This window comes from Oncorhynchus masou, chromosome 5 (assembly GCF_036934945.1).
Source record: "Oncorhynchus masou masou isolate Uvic2021 chromosome 5, UVic_Omas_1.1, whole genome shotgun sequence".
Lineage (NCBI taxonomy): Eukaryota > Metazoa > Chordata > Actinopteri > Salmoniformes > Salmonidae > Oncorhynchus > Oncorhynchus masou.
This window is the reverse complement of record NC_088216.1, coordinates 57,069,882-57,083,445: the sequence shown is the minus strand read 5'-3', so window position 1 is coordinate 57,083,445 and position 13,564 is coordinate 57,069,882. Positions and strand designations below refer to the sequence as shown.

At 42.6% G+C, this 13,564-nt stretch overlaps 1 protein-coding gene across 2 annotated transcripts in view; it reads right to left on the bottom strand.

Annotated features, from left to right (window-relative positions):
- Window positions 1–352: 352 nt before the first annotated feature.
- Window positions 353–13,564, bottom strand: part of LOC135539929 (SLIT-ROBO Rho GTPase-activating protein 3) — a 118,831-nt gene continuing 105,619 nt past the window's right edge. For both annotated transcript variants that reach the window (XM_064966195.1, XM_064966196.1), the window contains exons 20-22: window positions 8,798–8,947; window positions 8,246–8,558; window positions 353–4,766 (exon numbers count right to left, since the gene is read on the bottom strand). In XM_064966195.1, coding sequence (XP_064822267.1) covers window positions 4,317–4,766; window positions 8,246–8,558; window positions 8,798–8,947 — 913 coding nt within the window. In that variant the 3' untranslated portion in view covers window positions 353–4,316. The remainder of the gene's footprint in view (window positions 4,767–8,245; window positions 8,559–8,797; window positions 8,948–13,564) is intronic.

Genomic DNA, 13,564 nt, shown 5'->3' with positions numbered 1-13,564 from the left:
AAGTTTGGGGCTTGATCTCCCTGTACAGAGGTGAGCTAGCTGGTCTATTTACACATACATTACATTACATTTAAGTCATTTAGCAGACGCTCTTATCCAGAGCGACTTACAAATTGGACACAGACACTGTAAGATAGCTGAGCATCGATATGGTACAATATCCCAAAATTGCAGAATTGGTTAGGTATTACCCGTCTATTAGCATACCAATTCATAGAGATTCATGCACGTCTGCAGACACCAAGGTAATTGATCAACAAGGCTATTAGTCAAGGTATGGGCGTTTGTATTTGCTAGTATAGTTAATTAATTTGTTTGACCTGCTGGATAAAACAGTCAGAAAAGGTCAACATTAGAGGGAAACATTTGTTTTTATTTGGACATAAGGGTTCTCAACATCCATTACATCACAAGGGATTCAACCAATCAGACACTCATGAACAGACAGCATCACTAGACACGTGTTAAAGAGAGAGAGAGAGAGAGAGAAAGAGGGTAAACAGTATGACAACAACTCACACTAACCAATATAGGCACTCAGCCGGTCTCTGAATACCACTTTGTAAGCATTGTAATCTTATCCAACATACAAAAGACATGACCTATTTTTACCATACATTCCAGAAATCACAGAGCTTAGAGAGGAAAGAGAGGAAAGAGAGTGCACCAAGTGTCTTATAAACCGTGCAAGTAGAGGAGCTAGGATATATTGACAGACCCACTGTTGCCTACAACAACGCAATGATGCTTGAGCTATGAAGGAGGATGATCAGTATAAGAGAGAACTGAAAAAAATATGAAATTATTGTTGAGTGTACAGTAGTCTTCTTCATAAATCTATTACCCTTCCATGAATCACCTAGAGCATATTAGGTAATACATTCTACAAGTAAATACTACATTTCAGTCATTCTGTTAGTAGACATCTGAAGAGTAGCAATTCCTCTATAGCAAAGTGTACAGTACATATCTACATCATTCTTGTTTCCACATATTCCTCAGGTGAAATTATGTGTGTGATGTAACACTGAAGGGAAAAATATGATAAAGGTTTATACCAAACATGACTGACAACATACCATATAGTTTAAAAAAGTAATTGAACAAGTTCATTAAAAATGAATGATGTGCACAAAAGGCACTTTAAAAATACTCATTTAAGACAAAAGGTATAAATAAACAAAATACACATTTTAAAAAATCATTTAAATGTGAACAGTCTGGTTGTACATAAAGATGCTAATCTTACTTTTGCAAATAAAGCAAAGCACAGACTTTAAATGTTTATCTTTGAAAATATAGCTTATGTATGTTTGAGAAAAAATGTACTTGAATGTACGCTTCAGTTTTACTGATGAGAAATGTGGTTAAGAAAAATGTTATGTAATTCCTGTTGGAAAAAAACATGATTTAGTTGTTGGTGACAGCTCCTCTCGACAGAGAGCACTCTCATAGTTTAATGTTCTTATTGATTTTCTTATTAAAACCATATGACTTATTTATTTGCAATAAAATACACAGAATGAATTGAAATGCATTTGTTTTCATCATCTAATTCTTTGCCCATTATTCTCCTGTTGGAAAGATCTGTCCATCTTGAGTTCACACATACCAGACAATTATCCACAGGGTACTTGTACTTTAAGCAATACCATATATGACCAGCAGATGGTGTAAGTGTATAACTTTGGTTGCTTTCCATGTCCCTGTGTGCCCTGCATGTAGGCTCGAATCTAACCAGGGGACAGTGTAATGGACAGAGGAGGGCAGGGTTGACAAACTACAGACAGGGATGACACGTTTTTCAAATGAAAGTATGTATCTCATTGTAAACTGTGTATGAAATCAAGATCTGTACACATTACAACAGTGACTGAATGATGCTGATATGATTGATAATGGAATCACAGCCTGAGATTCATGCTGCTAAATCAGATTTTTTAAATCGACCTCAGCTGACAATTCAATTCCATTGCCCACACAATACCGCTACATGTTAGTGACAACAGGTATTCTCATATTCCAAAAAGGTTAGACTAACAGGGTATAGTAGCCCACCCCCATGACTACGCTATAAGTCAATGGTGTGTTTTACAGAGGAAAGACTCCGCAAACAGCCATTGTTGAAGTGTCATATTGTATGAGTCGAATGGTACAGCATAAAACATGCAGAGCAGGGCATGCCGTATACAAGGCAATCCAACCACACAACTGTATGACTGAGCAGAGTGGCAGGAGCGGGTTTGGGCCAGCACATGATATAATTCAACATGGCAGCTACAGTATAGGCCAGTACGTGCTCACATTTCCTTGCTGAAGGACTAAAAACAAGAAGTGGAATGAGACACCGGGACATGACAGTCAGGATGTTATACCCACGGGGAGAAGAGGTAAGGAAGGTAAGACCACTGTGCTGCTGTTATTATTTCACCACATTTACCGCGAACTGCTCAAGCATCACTGGAGATGTCTAGGTAAGGTATCACATTTTAGATTAAAAGGAATATTGTAACAGTACTTTCCAGCATATTTTGCATGTTAAAAGCATGACATATATCAGACTCGAACAGGCAAGAGGTTGCTTTAAAGATGGCAAAGTGTACAGTATGAAATCTGATTTGGGCGGCCGGTAGCCTAGCGTTTAAGAGAGTCGGGCCGGTAAATGAAAGGTCACTGGATCAAATCCCGAGCCGACAAGTTGAAAAATCTGTTGATGTGCCCTTGAGCAAGGCACTTAAGCCTAATTGCTCTGGTAAGATGCTCTGGATAAGAACATCTGCTAAAATGTGATGTAAAAATGTGTGTCTGAAGAGCTTTCATGGGCACAAAGTTGTATGGGTATTTGGGTCAGATGGGCAGAGTTCCTATTTTGTATGGGTATCTCCACCATCCATGCCACACAGGGCTCACAGGGGAAGCCTGTTGGACTGTAGTGGATGGAGGCTGACAGATTTGGACCGAGTCTGTGAGCTCTCATCCAACTTAGAGAAGCGTCAGGCTCAGTCCAAACAGTGCTCAGGACTGGCCACTAGAACACCCAACATCAGCCTGGTAACCAAAATCAGTCAGTCTGGTTGTGGACTGACTTCACACAGGTTATTGTGTAGTTTTCTAGAGCTGTTGGAACAATGAGGGACTATGGGGTAAGGGGCCATGGTCAACAGTATTCTCACAGTATTACAAAATAAAAGTGGCTTCAAACCTTACTGTGGCAAAACAATGGTATAATACACTCCCTTTACTGTCTTAAATATGAATAATAGAGAGAACGTCAGGATCCATGTGAGTGCAAATGGAATTTTAACTCATAAATACAATGTGTGGTATGATGTTGACATCCCCATGACCACATATTCTTAACACAACCATCAGTGCTGTGTCGAGTACGTGTGTTCAAGCAGAAAATTATGAAAACAACACAAAGGAAGCAGAAACTTTTGATGTGTTGTCTTTGTTTGCAGGTTGACTCTTTTGTTTGTTTGTTTTTTGACAATGCCATTCACATCTTGCTTGTTCTGTCTGGGCCTGTACAACATTTATACCAAAAAAATAAAAAAATACATAAACTATATACAAGTTCAACTACATGTTTACCACAGGTTAGGTTTCTTACATTGAATTGGTATATTGGTTCAGTTTCCGCATCTCATATACGTACAATGTTTCTATGGTGTTACTTTGTTGAACATCCCTTATACTACAGTACAAACAAAAAGGCATAACAACTTCAAGTAAGTCTTTATTTACAGCCAAAAGGCCGGTGACCATCTTGGTTGCAGTCTCTTAGACACAGGCTGGTAGACAGTGTCCAATCCAGAGAGAAAGGGATGAGACACTTATTGGTGAGTGTCCAATCCACCAGCAAGGGATGAGACATCATCTGGACAACCAGTGCAGGATGAAAACCAATGGGAAAATTACACAAGTACTTCTTCACGCTTTGCAGTCAATTAATCACTAAAAAGCCGGACCTGGCCACATACTTCTAATTTTGAGGTAAAAAATGAAAAATAAAAAAATAAGTTTTACTTAGAGGTGATTTTATTCATTATTTTCACGTCTGGTTTTAAATCAAGCTTCACAGAGAGTTGTGTTGATAGGCAAAGCCCTACAGCTTCTCTGCCTGCTATCACCATGGCAACTCAGGCTCACTCCAGGAGCTTCCTGAATTCAAGAAATAAAGTCAAACCCAAAATGAGGAAGGAAACATCCCAAACTGTTCTCAGAGAACACATCAACAACGCATCATCCCATTCCTATCGGTTTTCCTCTGTGTCAAACAGTTGCAACATGACAACCCTAATTCTCCCTCAGAGCTACATGGTGCCGGACTTGTCCCCGGCTGCGTTAGCTGCATTGGCTGCAGAGCTGGCCGTGGCAGTGCTGTTGGGGAAGATCTTCTCGGTGGGCGTGACAGCAGGGCTTCCCACCCCAGAGGAACTGGAGCTGGAGGAGCGGTGCCCGGTGGGGGACGGGCGGACGGGCCTCATGGGCGGGGGGCGCAGCTGGGCTCCGGCCAGACGGGCTGACAGGGTGGGCTTAAAGGTGCTCATCATCTCAGAGGTGGAACTGCTGCTGCGGCGCATGGCGGCATCTGGGTCGCGGATCATGATGGTGTGGAGGGGGCTGCCGGGCTCTGAGTTCACAGGGTTCTTCATGGTGGTGTCCAGGGTGTCCAGCACCACGTCTGGAGCCTGCTTGGCCGTGTTCTGGCGCTCCAGTTCACGCAACTCGTGTAGGGCCGTGGTCATGGTCTTCTTTATGTCCTGACATACACAAAACACACAGAAAATATTATATTTTTAATAAAGCATAGCCAGATCAGAAGGGAAAGTTGAGTGTGGTGGCATCAGCTGATTGCATTAGCAGATTTTGCACTAACTGGATTCATACTTTAATTGCACGCGGTCCATTTAAGTCGACCAGTTTTACACATGCTTCCTCAATACCAGATGTCACGCGCTCGCATGTGTTGGTGTGTCTTGCTGCATTGCTGTTGTAACTAGCTGTTACTCCCTATGCTTGCTGTTTTTGATATCCCACCACCACCCCAGCCTCTACCTGCATGGGCTGAGTGTTTCCGCCTTTGGGGTATTTGATATAGAATATCGTGCTCACTGCCTGTAGTTGTATTATCATCTTCATATGAAGCTTCGCTCTGACAGTGAGCTAACCTTAAGGAACAGAGCCCTAACGCCAAGACATGCATTGTTATCTTTTCGAATAAATGGTCAAACGTACATGTGGTGTTTTCTTTCTGAATTCAGCTCCATTCCCATGATGTACAGTACCAGGCAAAAGTTTGGAAACACCTACTCATAAATTTACCTATTTTCTACATTGTAGAATAATAGTAAAGACATCAAAACTATGAAATAACACATATGGAATCATGTAGTAACCAAAAAAGTGTTAAACCAATCAAAATATATTTTAGATTCTTCAAAGTAGCCATGCTTTGCCTTGAGGACAGCTTTGCACACTCTTGGCATTCTCTCAACCAGCTTCACCTGGAGTGTTTTTCCAACTGTCTTGAAGGAGTTCCCACATATGCTGAGTACTTGTTGGATGCTTTTCCTTCACCCTGCGGTCCAACTCATCCCAAACCATCTCAATTGGGTTGGGGTCGGGTGATTGTGGAGGCCAGGTCATCTGATGCAGCACTCCATCACTCTCCTTCTTGGTCAAATAGCCCTTACACAGACTGGAGGTGTATTTTGGGTCATTGTATGGTTGAAAATAGCATTTATTTGGGTCTTCATTTCCTGTGGCGGTCCTCATGAGAGCCAGTTTAATCATAACTCTTGATGGTTTATGCGACTGCACTTGAAGAAACTTTCAAAGATCTTGAAATTTTCCAATTTGACTGACCTTCATGTCTTAAAGTAATGATGGACTGTCATTTCTCTTTGCTTATTTGAGCTGTTGGCAAGCCATAATATGGATTTGGTCTTTTACCAAACAGGGATATCTTCTCTATTCCACCCCTACCTTGTCACAACACAAATGATTGGCTCAAACGCATTAAGAAGGAAAAAAAATCCACAAATGATCTTTTAACAAGGCACGCCTGTTAATTGAAATGCATTCCAGTTGACTACCTCATGAAGCTGGTTGAGAGAATGCCAAGAGTGTGCAAAGCTGTCATCAAGGCAAAGGGTGGCTACTTTGAAGAATCTGACATATAAAATATATTTTGATTTGTTTAACACTCTTTTGGTTACTACATGATTCCGTATGTTGTTATTTCATAGTTTTGCTGTCTTCACTATTATTCTACAATGTAGAAAACAGTAAAAAAAATAAAAACCCTGGAATGAGTAGGTGTGTCCAAACTTTTGACTGGTACTGTAGGTCTTTCTTGGAGCTGCAGACTGTCTCTGACATTTACACTAAGTCGGGGCTGCTTCACCCAGACACACACACACACAGGCAGTACAGCAGGACATCACATCTCGCTCTGTTCTTCCAGACACCAGCGGCTCTCTAACTAGCCTCTCTAGTAGCCGCTCTCTGGTCCCTCTCCTCACACAGTAGAGCCCAACAGCACCAAATGAAGAAAATAATATCCCCGCTTTAGCCTCTTGAAACTCTGGGGGCGCTATTTCATTTTTGGATGAAAAACGTTCCCGTTTTAAACAAGATATTTTGTCACAAAAAGATGCTCGACTATGCATATAATTGATAGCTTTGGAAAGAAAACACTGACATTTCCAGAACTGCAAAGATATTCTCTGTGCGTGCCCTAGAACGTGAGCTACAGGCAAAACCAAGATGAAACGACATCCAGGAAATCAGCAGGATTTTTGAGGCTCTGTTTTCCATTGTCTCCTTATATGGCTGTGAATGCGAGAGGAATGAGCCAGCCCTTTCTGTCATTTCCCCAAGGTGTCTGCAGCATTGTGACGTATTTGTAGGCATATCATTGGAAGATTGACCATAAGAGACCACATTTACCAGGTGTCCGCCCGGTGTCCTGCGCCGAAATTGGTGCGCAAACCTCAGCTGCAAGTATTTTTCCATGGAATTCAGAGAAGAAAGCAGGCTTCCACGAACGATATATCAATGAAGAGATATGTGAAAAAACACCTTGAGGATTGATTCCAAACAACGTTTGCCATGTTTCAGTCGATATTATGGAGTTAATTCGGAAAAAGTTTGACGTTGTTGGTGACTGAATTTTCGGTTCGTTTCGGGAGCCAAATGTGATGCACAAAACGGAGCGATTTCTCCTACACAAAGATTCTTTCAGGAAAAACTGAACATTTGCTATGTAACTGAGAGTCTCCTCATTGAAAACATCCGAAGCTCTTCAAAGGTAAATTATTTTATTTATTTGGTTATCTGGTTTTTGTGAAAATGTTGCGTGCTAAATGCTACTCAAAATGCTAAGCTAGCTTTGCATACTCTTACACAAATTAGTGAATTGCTATGGTTCAAAAGCATATTTTGAAAATCTGAGATGACAGTGTTGTTAAGAAAAGGCTAAGCTTGAGAGCAGGCGCATTATTTTCATTTTATTTGCGATTTTCAGAAATTGTTAACGTTGCGTTATGCTAATGAGCCTGAGGCTTTATTCACGATCCCGGATCCGGGATGGGGAGTATCAAGAGGTTATGGCTGCACACTCATTACCACTGTCACAATCACACACAGACACATACACTCCCTCTCTAAATCCCCCACACACTCCCTCTGTCTGAATAACAGATTAATTGATGAGTGGAGAATAATTAAAGATCAAAGACTGGGTTTAGTCAGGCCCTGACAGTGCAGGGTCATCAACATGGGCTCAGTCTGAAATAGGGCTCTGATAGGAGACCACTATCATTAGCTGCACTGATCATAGCTCTGCCATTTCTAAAGCTGCCTCTGTATCTCTATTCATTTTCCATGTATCCAGCGCTGGGCTTGTGCTGCCGATATGAAGGATCATTAGTACTCTGTGTAATTTACTTCATTTCAGCATCGCCATGAAAAGCATTTCGCTCTGGTCTCTAGGGAATTAATATTCTCTGATTGGCTCTGCTGTGTGATATTTCGGGAAGGTAAGACAAATAGCTATCGTTTTCATAGGCCACACAAAGTATCACTTGCGCACCACTATTGATTCCATTCCATATTCCATATTGTCTGAGTTCTATGACTGATAAGGCTACAGGACATGGGGAAAAGAGGTTATGCAGTTATATTGGGCCGAGGTAATACTTTAGAACCTGGGGCTGATAGGAAATAAGGTCCATACCTCTGCCAGTGTCTCAGCCCCCAGTGACTTGTGGTCCCCCAGGCTACTGTGGCGTGTGGCCCCTGCTACAGGCCTCAGGGGGTGGCCCTCAGGATAGGCTTTCCTGTCAGCGTAGTTGATGCTGCCCGCGCTGCCAAATGTTCCCAGGCGCCTCTTCTCTGGGCTTTCCATGCGGCTCCTGCTAACTGCCACCTTGTGGGGGCTGCTGGGACAGGCTGCGGCCCGCGGGGGTGTGTCAGTGCCCCGAGGAGGGCTGTGGGTCTCTCCACTGTGGCGTCGAGGGGTGGCGGCCCCGTCAGAAGGTAGCCGCACCCTGAGGAGAGAGATGACATCACAGTCACACAGAGTAGGATTAGGTTGGCCCTTGACACTGATCTACGGTCAGTTTGAAACATTGACTATTTACTCCATAAATGGTTAAGATTAGCATTTGGAGAGGTTTTAAACTGATCTTATATTTCTGCATATAAGTAACCCAGAGTGAGTTAAACATGGAGACTAGAACGAGAAGGGCTACATTTCAATATGGAGTCCTTGTCAGTCATTACCCACCTCCCCATGACTCCTCCAAAGTTGGAGTCGGGGGAGTGTTCACACGGTGATGGAACGTCGTTTTTGAATGAGGCCTTGTCATCCAGCAGTGGTCCACTGCTCGCCTCGCTGTCCGCCTTCTGACTGAGATTATCCGAGAACGCATCATCCCTGCGAGGAGAGCGAGAGAATGAACATTATTCATACAGTTGGTAGAGATCTTATTTGGACTGTTGTTTATTCAAACTAATTGGTCCATATTTACACAGGGCTCTGGTTTTCAATCTGCAGTCAGTTTATCTGTTCCAGACAGTTCTGGAGCCCCTCCTTTTTAACATTGATCATTCCAATGTATTCCTCCTAACACAAAAAGTAGCAATATGAGACTCTGGCCTTACTGCCCACTCAACATCCAAATGGATTCATTAAACAGACACCAGCAATGATTAGTCATTTCAGACATTTTAGTCATTTAGCAGATGCTCTTATCCAGAGCGACTTACAATTAGTGCATTCATCTTAAGATAGCTAGGTGAGACAACAACACATAAGAATCGTATAAAGGTAATTTTCCATCAGCAAAGTCAGTGCTAGTAGGAAAAGACAAGTGCTTTCTTTTTATTATTATCAGCATTATAAGTATTATTATTATTATTTGGGAGGGGGCGTCGGGGATGCCGCAAGAGTTATTTAACCAAGACAGAAAAGAGCTTTGACTGGGCTAAGCGGGAACTGCCCTCCCGTAGGGGTGGAAGGGCCAAGAGACAAGAGGTGGCGGAACAGAGTGCTCGGGTTGGGATGTAGGATTTGAGAATAGCCTGAAGGTATGGAGGGACAGTCCCTCTTGCAGCTCCGTAAGCAAGCACCAGGGTCTTGAAGACGATGTGAGCTTCAACTGGAAGCCAGTGCAGTGTGCGGAGGAGTGCAGCATTCTGGATAAGTTGCAGAGTTTGATGGTACAAGAGGGGAGCCCAGCGAACAGAGCGTTGTAGTAGTCTAACCCAGGGGTTCACAATTTTTTTCTCTCAGGGCAACACCCCGCACCCCCCCTGCATGCACGCGCCACGTCTATTTCTATGGGCACAAGCACTGTTCATGACACAAACTGTTCACACCCCTCTTATTGATGGAGAGAATTATGCAGGTATAAAGTGTATTTCCTGCAATTTTACACATTTTGTCATGGGGTGCAAAGAACATTTGGCAGTTTTAAAGCACATTTTCTTGCAATTCTATACATATTGCCATGTATAATGTGTATTCATGTGATATTTGAGGGACAAACATATTACAACAATATCCATACTTTTAAAAAAAAAAGTACATCGCGTGCGTGAGAATATTGCAAAATAAATTTACACACACATGTTATTCAATCATTGCACCCACACTGCTTACGCGCGTCTACATAGCAGGTGCTAAAATAAAACTTGGTTCAATTTGTGACGCATGACGAGCTACAAGTCCCATCTCTCCCATCTCCTGATTGGTGTTTAGGAGCATGTATCCACGTGGGTGATGGAAAGATTGAAACTGAGTTGGTTGCCAACTGCCATATAGTCCGAAGAAGAAGCCTGAAGGAGGAGATTACGAGAAACGAACTTGGTTTACACTTTTATCTGTGGATTAATTGTTGGAGTAGAGGACCTTGTGCATTTCAGGTCAAATAACAACCTAATGTTAATATCCCAGGAGAAATTAGCTAGCAACAGCAAGTTAGCTAACTAAAGTGCCATAAATGTTTCATGCTTTTCCACCAGACCCTAAATTAATATAGTTGGTTCAGAGTTTGTTTTGATATTTCAACCTGCGTATCCTTATCACGTCTGGTGTAGGTGGACAAAATCAACATGTGCGAGATTGCACGCTCGCTCTGGTCAGCATGTAAGGTATGCAATGACGAACATGACAAGAGGAACTGATGATGCACTACCCAATTTGGAAATTGCATCTTGTGCATTCTGCTATTACAACTTTCAAGAGTAAGTTTACAGCCGGACTGAGTTCATAAATATATATATATTTTTAAAAGACCCCACCCTTGCCGACCACCCCACAGTTTGGGAACTACTGGTCTAGATGGGAGATGACAAGTGCCTAGATTATGAGCCTGCAGCTGCGAGTCACTGCTTTGATGTTTGCAAAGAACGACAGGGTGTCCAGGGTCATGCCAAGGTCCTTTGCACTCTGGAAGGGGGACACCGTGGAGTTGTCAACTGTGATGGAGAGGTCTTGGAGTGGACAGGCCTTCCCCGAGAGAAAGACCAGTTCTGTTTTGTTGAGGCTGAACTTGAGGTGGTGGGCCGACATCCAAGCTGAGATGTTTGACAGGCACGCAGAGATGCGTGTCGCCACCTGGGTGTCAGAAGAGGGTAAGGAGAAGAGTAGTTGAGTGTCATCCACATAGCAATGATAGGAAGGCCATGAGAGGATATGACAGAGCAGAAACTTGGTGTACAGAGAAAAGAGGAGAGGGCCTAGAACTGAGCCCTGGGGGTAGTGCTGAGCAATTAGTGCTTTTTGAGGTAATTTTGGTTAGATTATTACAAAATAATCACTGTTTTCAATTTCTATATATATATATATATATATATATATATATATATATATATATATATATATACACAGTGCCTTGCGAAAGTATTCGGCCCCCTTGAACTTTGTGACCTTTTGCCACATTTCAGGCTTCAAACATAAAGATAGAAAACCATATTTTTTTGTGAAGAATCAACAACAAGTGGGACACAATCATGAAGTGGAACGACATTTATTGGATATTTCAAACTTTTTTAACAAATCAAAAACTAAAAAAATTGGGCGTGCCAAATTATTCAGCCCCTTTACTTTCAGTGTAGCAAACTCTCTCCAGAAGTTCAGTGAGGATCTCTGAATGATCCAATGTTGACCTAAATGACTAATGATGATAAATACAATCCACCTGTGTGTAATCAAGTCTCCGTATAAATGCACCCGCACTGTGATAGTCTCAGAGGTCCGTTAAAAGCGCAGAGAGCATCATGAAGAACAAGGAACACACCAGGCAGGTCCGAGATACTGTTGTGAAGAAGTTTAAAGCCGGATTTGGATACAAAAAGATTTCCCAAGCTTTAAACATCCCAAGGAGCACTGTGCAAGCGATAATATTGAAATGGAAGGAGTATCAGACCACTGCAAATCTACCAAGATCTGGCCGTCCCTCTAAACTTTCAGCTCATACAAGGAGAAGACTGATCAGAGATGCAGCCAAGAGGCCCATGGTCACTCTGGATGAACTGCAGAGATCTACAGCTGAGGTGGGAGACTCTGTCCATAGGACAACAATCAGTCGTATATTGCACAAATCTGGCCTTTATGGAAGAGTGGCAAGAAGAAAGCCATTTCTTAAAGATATCCATAAAAAGTGTTGTTTAAAGTTTGCCACAAGCCACCTGGGAGACACACCAAACGTGGAAGAAGGTGCTCTGGTCAGATAAAACCAAAATTGAACTTTTTGGCAACAATGCAAAACGTTATGTTTGGCGTAAAAGCAACACAGCTCATCACCCTGACCACACCATCCCCACTGTCAAACGTGGTGGTGGCAGCATCATGGTTTGGGCCTGCTTTTCTTCAGCAGGGACAGGGAAGATGGTTAAAATTGATGGGAAGATGGATGGAGCCAAATACAGGACCATTCTGGAAGAAAACCTGATGGAGTCTGCAAAAGACCTGAGACTGGGACGGAGATTTGTCTTCCAACAAGACAATGATCCAAAACATAAAGCAAAATCTACAATGGAATGGTTCAAAAATAAACATATCCAGGTGTTAGAATGGCCAAGTCAAAGTCCAGACCTGAATCCAATCGAGAATCTGTGGAAAGAACTGAAAACTGCTGTTCAAAAATGCTCTCCATCCAACATCACTGAGCTCGAGCTGTTTTGCAAGGAGGAATGGGAAAAAATTTCAGTCTCTCGATGTGCAAAACTGATAGAGACATACCCCAAGCGACTTACTGCTGTAATCGCAGCAAAAGGTGGCGCTACAAAGTATTAACTTAAGGGGGCTGAATAATTTTGCACGCCCAATTTTTCAGTTTTTGATTTGTTAAAAAAGTTTGAAATAAATGTCGTTCCACTTCATGATTGTGTCCCACTTGTTGTTGATTCTTCACAAAAAAAATACAGTTTTATATCTTTATGTTTGAAGTCTGAAATGTGGCAAAAGGTCGCAAAGTTCAAGGGGGCCGAATACTTTCGCAAGGCACTAATATATATATCTCGTTACCTGTATAAAAGACACCTGTCCACACACTCAATCAAACAGACTCCAACCTCTCCACAATGGCCAAGACCAGAGAGCTGTGTAAGGACATCAGGGGTATAATTGTAGACCTGCAAAACGCTGGGATGGGCTACAGGACAATAGTCAAGCATCTTGGTGAGAAGGCAACAACTGTTGGCGCAATTATTAGAAAATGGAAGAAGTTCAAGATGACGGTCAATCACCCTCGGTCTGGGGCTCCATGCAAGATCTCACCCCGTGGGGCATCAATAATCATGAGGAAGGTGAGGGATCAGCCCAGAACTACACGGCAGGACCTGGTCAATGACCTGAAGAGAGCTGGGACCACAGTCTCAAAGAAAACCATTAGTAACACACTACGCCGTCATGGATTAAAATCCTGCAGTGCACGCAAGGTTCCCCTGCTCAAGCCAGCGCATGTCTAGGCCCGTCTGAAGTTTGCCAATGACCACCTGGATGACCCAGAGGAGTAATGGGAGAAGGTCATGTGTTCTGATGAGACAA